Source organism: Heptranchias perlo, chromosome 10, assembly GCF_035084215.1.
Source record: "Heptranchias perlo isolate sHepPer1 chromosome 10, sHepPer1.hap1, whole genome shotgun sequence".
Lineage (NCBI taxonomy): Eukaryota > Metazoa > Chordata > Chondrichthyes > Hexanchiformes > Hexanchidae > Heptranchias > Heptranchias perlo.
This window is the reverse complement of record NC_090334.1, coordinates 58,556,430-58,566,513: the sequence shown is the minus strand read 5'-3', so window position 1 is coordinate 58,566,513 and position 10,084 is coordinate 58,556,430. Positions and strand designations below refer to the sequence as shown.

Genomic DNA, 10,084 nt, shown 5'->3' with positions numbered 1-10,084 from the left:
ACTTCCAAGTGACATCGACAATGATTTGATACGATGAATCCGTCTCCCTTACTTAATTACTTGTACGATAGCCACGGCTGAACATAGCTGCATGGGATGTTTATGAGCATAATGTATACATATAAAACAGATGTTACAGTATTTACTCATATAGATCCAACTCATAAAAGCAGTGCATTACAATATTCTGACATGTTTATGGAATTAAAACTTTAAAAGTATATATTATTCAGACATGTACTACACACGATATGACGCACATAAAGTTACTCGTAGCCTGTAATATTGCAAACTGTGCGTAATGTCAGCATCTGCACTTGGTAAATGGTGGAATGTTACACACAATGGGCTCTTAAGAGGCAAACGCATTCCTGGACTATAGATCCACATTGATGTTTATGCAGACATTCTACAAATAGACACGAATACCTACATATACACTTTAACCGTTACAAAAGCAATAGTGTAAACAACCGTTTCGGTGAGAGAATCCCTTCCAAGCCGCCTGATGTTGACCGTCTTTCCCCTCTTTGTGTAGGGAATGTTTGATGAGGTGGCTGCCGCCTGCCGCAGGACACTGCCATGTGCCGACAAACCGAGCGTGCCTCCGACTCACAACTCCACCTAACAATACGACACAGTCATACACAGCCTCCACCTCCAGCCAAAAACAGTCAGTTCTATCACTCCTGCCACAGCAGAAGCAAGATCTGCTATTTGCTCCAGAGATTATATACTTTAAAAAAAAATTGACAGACGCATGCAATTCGTTCTGCAGTGTGAGATCATTCATGCACGAATCGTTTCTAGTGTTGCTGAACCTCAGCCATGTTTATGATTTTTGCTTTATTTTTTAAAAAAATCTCATTTTCTTTATTTTACTACTTTGCTTGGAAGGAAACACATATACGTAAAATGTTGACTCCAAAGGATGGCCTTTCATCTTAAGTACGTGCGTTCAGAGTAACTGATTGCAATTTGCGGATGCAAGAAAAGGGAAGGTTCTGGCGATCTAAGATGAAATTTCCAATAGAATCGTCAAGAAAACACACTAGTTGTGACCCTCCAGGTTTGTAGCTGTAATGCAGTAAGGATTTGTGTTTGTGTGTGATTGTGCTATTAGGATTTTGGTTCCGTGGATTGAACGGTACTTGCCCATGGGTTTGATATTCTTAGCATATCATTTAAGGTATATATGTATAAACAAATCGATGGACAATTACGTGAGCGAGTAACTGTTGCCCTTAAATAACCAAGCGTTTTCCTCATTTCGCCGATATTTACTGGAGAGAATTCGTTTTAATGGGGTTCCAACTCCAGGTCCTCGCAATAACCATTTTGTAACTGCACTGTTAGCTGAGCATTTATACCGTGGGATCTAATCGTACGGCTTAGACCTCAATAGAGCGGTTACTTTGAATATGTAAATCTTTATTCATTCGAAAATATATACTGGGGATATCATTTATTTTGCTCGCTTTCTTTTTATTTAATTACCGTTATTGTTTTAATCGATCATTTAGATCGCTCGTGCAGCCCTGGTCTAATGTGTGTGTATGTGTGTGTGTGTTTTTGCTTTATTGCACGGATCCAGTCGCTACAGCGAACACACAGCTGAGGAAAAACCCGCAGTCTGGTGCGGGAAGGAAGGAACAAAAGCAAGATTGGGCAAATTATTGCTAAATAGATTTCTTGTACTGTATTTCATTGACATATTAGGAAGTAAAACTAATATGTTTATACCTCCAGCTTTTACCCGTTTTCCCATTCGCTGGTTATTTATCCCTATTGCTGGCTTGTCATATTCCCATTGAGGTATTGTGTGAAAACAGTGCTTTCATCACAGCACCCAAAAGACACACTGCACAACAATTTAAAAACACTGATTCAGCAGTAATACTTCCCCGATTGAAAACTTAAGTCCGTAGGCGACTGAATGTAAGGAGTACAGTATTAACCCAGAAACCGTTTTGTATTTCTGGTAAAGAGTGGATGACATCATTCCAAACAGCTTTTAATTTCTAGTAAGAGACCCAAACTCTTCATTTTTGTTAATTTCCCGTCGGCTTTAGAAAGAGTATGTAAATATGCAAACCCACTCTTGGATTAAGCAACTCCCATGAAGGGTTGGGTGATCCGTTGTTATCAGTGCATGGCATCAGAGTACATTAGTTCGCCACAATAGCAACCGCGAGTGGAGTGTTGCCTAGGAGTTATCGGTTTGTTGCATGCAGAATAAATTACATGCAAATCGACAGTTTGCGGTAACCCTAAACAAGATGTCAGTTCGTGCTAATGTTTTTAATGATTCTAAGCCAATGCTGCTGGCTCTAGTCATCCTCACCGAATGGTATTAATGGTCATTAAAACAATGCTAGTATGGTATGCACTCCCTTATATTTTTAAGTAAGCCTTACACAGTATATTTGAATCTGGGCGAAATAGACGCATGGCACCAGTTCGTGCACATTTGACAGAGTTAGTTGCAGTTAACATATTTTAATGAACATTATTATAGCTGAGAAGATATCTTTTAGCAATTGAAGTCTACAGCATGGAGGCACTCTCACCTCAGTGTCTGAATTCTATTAATACCGTTTGACGGTTCCATTTGCCCGAAACGCTGAAGGAAGAATGAGGGTCTACACGTGTAGCCTGATACAATTACAAGTAATTTCTTTTATGAAAAACGGCACACAATGATAATATGGTCACAAGGACATGCGCCTATGTAAAACTATGAAAATACTACCCCGACAATAGGAACACTTTTGCATGACATGACTGCACAGGACAAACTTTGAAGAGGCTGAGTTACACACAATTGAAACAGTGGGCGTTTCACTAATATGCACACCTCCAGGAAACATCCTGGTCACAAGGTCAGACTCGGAAGGAAAATATAAAGTTAGTATATATCCTAAAATGATATCAGATTGACAGTTAAAGCAGCAAATACCCTTTCTTTGTTTTTTTTCTTCATCCTGGAATCAGAGTTATATTTCATCATTTTTATTTCAGTGGCTGTTCAATCCACTGTGCAAGCCTGTGACCCAAAGACCAACGGGCACTATCCCGTGTCCAGGCTGTCCATATCCTCCAGAACCACGGTGGTCGCCAGCATGGACAGTGGCCCCCAAACATCGCCCACGGTCATGAAGTGGAAGACGGTGTTGGCCATCTTCGTGGTGGTTGTGGTTTATCTGGTGGTCGGAGGCACGGTCTTCAGAGCTCTGGAAAAACCTTTCGAAAGCAAACAGAAGACTAAGATCGCGGCGGAGAAATCCAATTTTCTTCGAAATCATCCCTGTGTGAGCCCCGGAGAACTTGACGCGCTCATTGAGGTAAGGACTTGGATGCACAGGTGTGTGCTCAGATTCAACGATGTGCATCTACTGTACGAAAGTGGTTTGATAAATATAGAGTGTCGATCAGCTGAACTCTCCACACCAAACGGAGAGTTTATTTTTTCTTTAAAAAGTTTATTGGGTTTTGATAAAGGGACGCGGTTTGTTTTTGAGAGGGAGAGAAGGGTATTGTTCAGACTTGATGCTCGGCCCTTATTGGCAGGCCAATTCGAGTTTCTTTTTACCCATAAGATCACCTTGATCCACAAAAGTAAATGTAACTAACCGCCAACAGGTGTTTAAACACCAGGACAGAGTGTCAAATTGTTGCTGTTACAATGACTTTTAAATTAAATATATTTATTTTATTATTTAAATATCTTAAAGGTTGCATGGCGATTACGGATAAACGTAAACAGGTACAGATTTTCGCACGGTCGAAAACTAATATATGAACAACGCCTCGGGTGTAATTACTAAAGTGTTCATTTGATTCTGCAATTCAACGAGGCCGTGGTTCTTCCAACATAAGTACACTCATTTCACTTTAGATTTCGACGTTAATTCAGTGCACCACCATAATGTGCCCAGATGATTCACCAATCTAGTTTTTAATCAGTGCATTTACAGTGGCATCCCATGTACAGTGAAGAGTGCAGCGTATTTGGTATTGACCATTTACACACAGGGTCATCCATTTAGCCAGCAGCTATCAGTCAGTATGCAGGAAACAAAACAATGAACAAATATGCTAAACCATGTCAATTAACAACAATAATTATTTTTAAAAAGAGCAAACAGTTGAACATGATATATATAACTTAAACCTAGACTCACCTGTGCATTATCTGTTCATACTGAATAGAAAGAAAATAAAGACTTGTATTTATATAGCCCGTTCACGACTTCAAGTGTTCCAAAGTGCTTTAGGGCCACTCAATGACTTTTAAAGTGTAGTCACTACTGTAATGTAGAAATCGCGGCAGCCAATTTGCACACAGCAAGGTCCCACACACAGGAATGAGACAATGACCAGATAATCTGTTTTTTTAGTGATGTTGGTTGAGGGATTAATATTGGCCAGGAACAAATATTGGCAGAACTCCTTAGTTGTTCCTCAAATAGTGCTATGGGATCTTTGACGTGGGGTGATTTTTAAAAACACTTCATGAAATTGGCACACATTAGGAATTTAGAGAATTAAATAAAAAATAAAGTTTTACCTGAATTAGTTACAAAATATCTTGATAACTGATAGATATGAAGGAAGCTATTACAAAATGTGTAACAGTTTTTGAGAGATGTTTTTCTATAACTTTGTTACAATTGATATTGCCAGTTGAACAAATATCAAGATATAATTATCTGACAAAACGTCATCGACCTGAAAGTTAACTCTGCCTTCTCCTCCCCACCAATGCTGTCTGACATGCTGAGTGTTTCCAGAATTTTCTGTTTTTATTTTTTATATATATAATTAATGACGTTTTAGCAGTTTAGCATGATCTTAAATATTCAAACCAGAAGTGTCCAAACTATTTTTTGAGTGGGCCACTTAGCTGCATACCATGAAACTCAGTAGTCCACATATAAACAATTACAGTACAAATAACCAAATTGAAGGAATATAAATAAAAATACTTTCACAATCTCAGTCACTGAGTTAAAAATACATAACAATACTTCCCTCCAAGCTGCGTTACAAATTAACTATAAATTTAGTACTACAGTTTGAATTTGCTGCTCTGTTTCTGGAATGGCCAGCAAGAGAGTGAGTAACTAGGACTTTGTAGGCTGGATAGTTAGGGTCCATTGGCTGTATCTGGCTTACATACTGTATTTTGGACACCTCTGTAAAGGTACAGATTTATGCTCTCACAAGCATATATTTCTATTGCTTTATTGTGGATCATTTTTTAAAAGTACAATTTATGTATGTAAAATCATTTCTTTCCAGCATGCAATTGAGGCTCTTGGTGCAGGAGTGAATCCTATAGGTAACTCAGCTAACAATACAAGTCACTGGGAACTTGGCAGTGCCTTTTTCTTTGCTGGGACTGTGATAACCACCATAGGTAATTTTTTTTAAAACTTTGTTATCAATATTAATAGTATACGTGAAAACAGGTTCAGTGCAAGAAGTGGATGTAAAGCAGTCCAGAGTCTTTGTGTGATGCCCTGCCCGCTTTATCTTTTATTTGCTTTTACCATTCCCCTTTCCTCACACATATAACTAGACACACGCCTTACCAGTGGCATAACCATGAATGGAAATTTGTGTGGGCCCCAACTTATAGTGGATGGACAATGGCCAAAGGTCTGCTGATCTCTCTCGTAATGTGTATTCGCTTAGTTTCCTATTTTGAATAGTATCTAATGAATTCACAACCGGAGTAGGCGTGACTCAAAACGAAAACAAATTTTTAAAAAACTGATCAAAAATTATTATCTAGATAAAGCATGGGTCAAGTAATCCGAATCCAAATTGAAACGTGTTTACTAACCACAAATTATGCTGACTGCATCAGCACTGAGAACACTCTGCCATGTACTGTTTTCACGCACTCATGCACATACATGCACACAAAACTCCTCTCTGACACTCTTCTTTCTCCCTCCCATTCATTGATCCTAAAAATCCAGTTCCATTCTTGAATTTGGTGGGGGGGTGGGTGGGTGAGGAACATACAGTACAATAGTATTAACACCCTTACTCTTTTCTGCACCCATCCTTCCTTCACAATGGTTACATTGTTCATGTTAGTGGTTCCCCATGAGCCCAGCTAGCTGAGCAGTTGTCTTTTGGAGTGGTTCGGCCCTTCCCATTATGCTCTCCTGACGATGACTTCCAATCTGATAGCCAAAAGCAACCCATCTCTGAATGAAACATGTGTGTTTGAAGAATCTGGAGCATCTCATTAAAAAGGATAAAAAGTGTTGGGTGAATCTGAAGGGAGTGTAAGGGACTATCTAATGGGATTATAAGAACATAAGAACATAAGAAATAGGAGCAGGAGTAGGCCATCTGGCTCCTCGAGTCTGCTCCGCCATTCAACAAGATCATGGCTGATCTTCTACCTCAACGCCATTTTCCTGCATTATCCCCATATCCCTTGATGCCTTTAATATCTAGAAATCTATCATCTCTGTTTTGAATGTACTCAATGACTGAGCCTCCACAGCCCTCTGGAGTAGAGAATTCCAAAGATTCACCACCCTCTGAGTGAAGAAATTTCTCCTCATCTCAGTCCTAAATGGCCTACCTCTTATTCTGAGACTGTGACCCCTGGTTCTAGACTCCCCAGCCAGGGGAAACATCCTCCCTGCATCTACCCTGTCGAACCCTGTAAGAACTTTGTATGTTTCAATGAGATCACCTCTCATATTTCTAAACTCTAGAGAATACAGGCCTAGTCTACTCAATCTCTCGTCATACGACAGTCCCGCCATCCCAGGAATCAGTCTGGTGAACCTTCGTTGCATTCCCTCTATAGCAAGTATATCCTTTCTTAGGTAAGGAGACCAAAATTGTACACAATACTCCAGGTGCGGTCTCACCCAGGCCCTATATAATTGCAGTAAGATACCTTTACTCCTGTAGTCAAATCCTCTTGTAATAAAGGCCAACATACCATTTGCCTTCCTAATTGCTTGCTGCACCTGCATGTTAGCTTTCAGTGACTCATGAACAAGGACACCCAGGTCCCTTTGAACATCAACATTTCTCAATCTCTCACCATTTAAAAAAATACTCTGAATTTTTTCCTACTAAAGTGGATAACTTCACATTTTTCCACATTATATTCCATCTGCCATGTTCTTGCTCACTCACTTCGCCTGTCTGTATCCCCTTGAAGCCTCTTTGCATCCTCCTCACAACTCACATTCCCACTTAATTTTGTGCCATCAGCAAACTTGGAAATATTACATTTGGTCCCCTCAACCAAATCATTGATATAGATTGTGAATAGCTGGGGCCCAAGCACCGATCCCTGCGGTACCCCACTAGTCACAGTCTGCCAACCTGAACATTTACCTGAGGAAGGAGGAAGCCTCCGAAAGCTTGTGAATTTAAAATAAAATTGCTGGACTATAACTTGGTGTTGTAAAATTGTTTACAAACCTGAAAAAGACCCGTTTATTCCTACTCTCTGTTTTCTGTCTGTTAACCAATTCTCAATCCATGCCAGTATATTACCCCCAATTCCATGTGTTCTAACTTTGCTCACCAACCTCCTGTGTGGGACCTTATTGAAAGTTTTCTGAAAATCTAAATACACCACATCCCCCTTATCAATTCTACTAGTTACATCCTCAAAGAACTCCAAAAGATTTGTCAAACATGATTTCTCTTTCATAAATCCATGCTTACTCTGCCAAATCCTATTATTATTTTCTAAGTGTCCTGTTATCACATCCTTTATAATAGATTCTAGCATTTTCCCTACTACTGATGTCAGGCTAACAGGTCTGTAGTTCCCTGTTTTCTCTTTCTCTCCTTCCTTAAATAGTGGGGTTACATTTGCTATCCTCCAATTTGCAGGAACCATTCCAGAATCTATAGAATTCTGGAAGATGACAACCAATGCAGCCACCTCTTTCAAAACCCTGGGATGTAGATCATCAGGTCCTTGGGATTTATTGACTTTCAGTCCCATTAATTTCTCTAGTACTATTTTTTTACTAATACTAATTTCTTTCAGTTCCTTATTCTCACCAGACCCTTGGTTCTCTAGTATTTCTGGGAGGTTTTTTTGTGTCTTCTTCTGTGAAGAGAAACACAAAGTATTTGTTTAATTTCTCTGCCATTTCCTTATTCCCCATTATAAATTTTCCTGTCTCTGTCTGTAAGGGACCCACACTTGCCTTCGCCAGTCTTTTCCTTTTTGCACACCTATAGAAGCTTTTACAGTCTGTTTTTATGTTTCTTGCTAGTTTACTCTCATATTCTATTTTCCCTTTCTTTAAAAATTTCTTGGTCCTCCTTTGCTGAATTCTAAAATGTTCCCAATCCTCAGGCTTACTGCTTTTTCTGGCAACTTTATATGCCTCTTCCTTTGATTTAATACTATCTTTAATTTCACTTGTAAATATCACTGCTTTATTTACTCCTAATCAGCTTTGCAAAAATGAAAAAAAAATACACAGAATGAAAATGCCATCATGTAAAAAAATCACACACAGCAACATGACCTTCTTCCTTTTCATCAAGATAAATTCAGCACTCATCAAAAAGCAAGCAATCATGCAAATTGCAGCAAGACATCAGCAATAATAATGACAGTTACTGCCGATCCCTTCTGGTGCAATTGAGGTGTGAATGGTGCAAAGTTATTGAGGTTAGTTAGTGGTAATAGTGATGGAGGAGGATGATATAGACTAAGCCACAATCACACTTAGCCACTCCTCCTGCCTCTCTCCCTCTCCCCCCACCGCACCCCCCAAAAAAAAGTCTCTCACTTTTCACATACATCGCCCACCTCAGGTCGTGCACCGGCTGATGGTGACCTGGATATCATATCCCATCAGCCAGACATCTCCAGCCTCATCCCCATCTCTTCATCTTCCCTTACCTTCACACTCAGTGCACCGCTGGCTAGCTCACGACAAATCACACTCACTAGCTGAGTGGCTCAGCCCTGATATGCACTTGCTTTTTTGTTGTTGATGTTTATTTTTTTATTATTTCACATTGAAACTCAGACTGCTTCTACTCTTGTTGGCTTTGAGGGGAAAACTCCTGACGTCACTAATGGTGTGACTCACAGCTCATCTGTTACTGGAGATTTTGTTCTTTTTTCATCTTGCACGGCAACCCTGAGAGGAAATCTTTCAAGATCATCAGTGCAGTTCATTCCCCGACCCGCACTTCCCTCCCCCAACCTCCCCACACACACTTTTTTTGATTGGCTGAAGTGAATTGAGATGTTGGAGACACCAAAGCATGGGAACCAGTTGAGACTCACTGGACTTCGCTGCATTTGCGACATTTACACAGGTTTATATTTGGGTGGGCCCAGGTGATAATTGGATGGGCCATGGCTACATCCCTGTGCCTTACTACAATATCTTTCAATTAAGGAAAGACAGACTTTGAGAAAAGTCCTTTCGAGAATAAGTACTTTTTGCATATGTTGGTTTTACAAAATATTCTATATTTCCATCAGTTGTTTTAGCCCTATTCTCTGGAACTTTTTGCCATAACCCCTAATCCACCTTTCTGCCTTTCTATACCTTGAAAAACCTCCTCAAAACCTATCTCTGACCATGCCTTTGCTCATCTTCCTAACTCTTCTATTGCTTGGTGTCTGTTTCTTTTCTATGAAGCTTCTTGGGACACTCACTACATTAAAGGTACTATATAAATACAAATTGCTGTATATGTTGTGAGAAAACTGGTGTGCTGCCCTCACAAGGAGTCATGGCATTACAGATCAGATAGAGGTTTTGGTTTGTGATCAGCTGATGTGAGTTGTTATTGTAAAAGGGATTGTATTTATGATCTGAATTTGCAACCTACCTTTCAATCTTTTAGAGGCCCAATGTGAAACATAAGATGCTGCAGTACATGACCAAACATGTAGAATATGTTTTTCATAACATTATATACAGATTAATTTTGAATTTAATGTGTATCAAATAAAGCTTCCATGCTTTGCTGTAGCTATTACCAATTGACAATAGTAACGATGGAAGAAATCAGTGAATATGCTCTTTGTTTTTATTTTCTTAATCAG

General features: G+C 39.5%; 1 protein-coding gene across 1 annotated transcript in view; it reads left to right on the top strand.

Moving 5' to 3' along the window:
- Positions 1–759: 759 nt before the first annotated feature.
- The window catches only part of LOC137326603 (potassium channel subfamily K member 10-like), a 41,185-nt gene continuing 31,860 nt past the window's right edge, over positions 760–10,084 (top strand). The window contains exons 1-3 of the mRNA XM_067991868.1: positions 760–1,069; positions 3,022–3,344; positions 5,305–5,422. Of these exons, the coding sequence (XP_067847969.1) occupies positions 985–1,069; positions 3,022–3,344; positions 5,305–5,422 (526 nt within the window). The 5' untranslated portion in view covers positions 760–984. The remainder of the gene's footprint in view (positions 1,070–3,021; positions 3,345–5,304; positions 5,423–10,084) is intronic.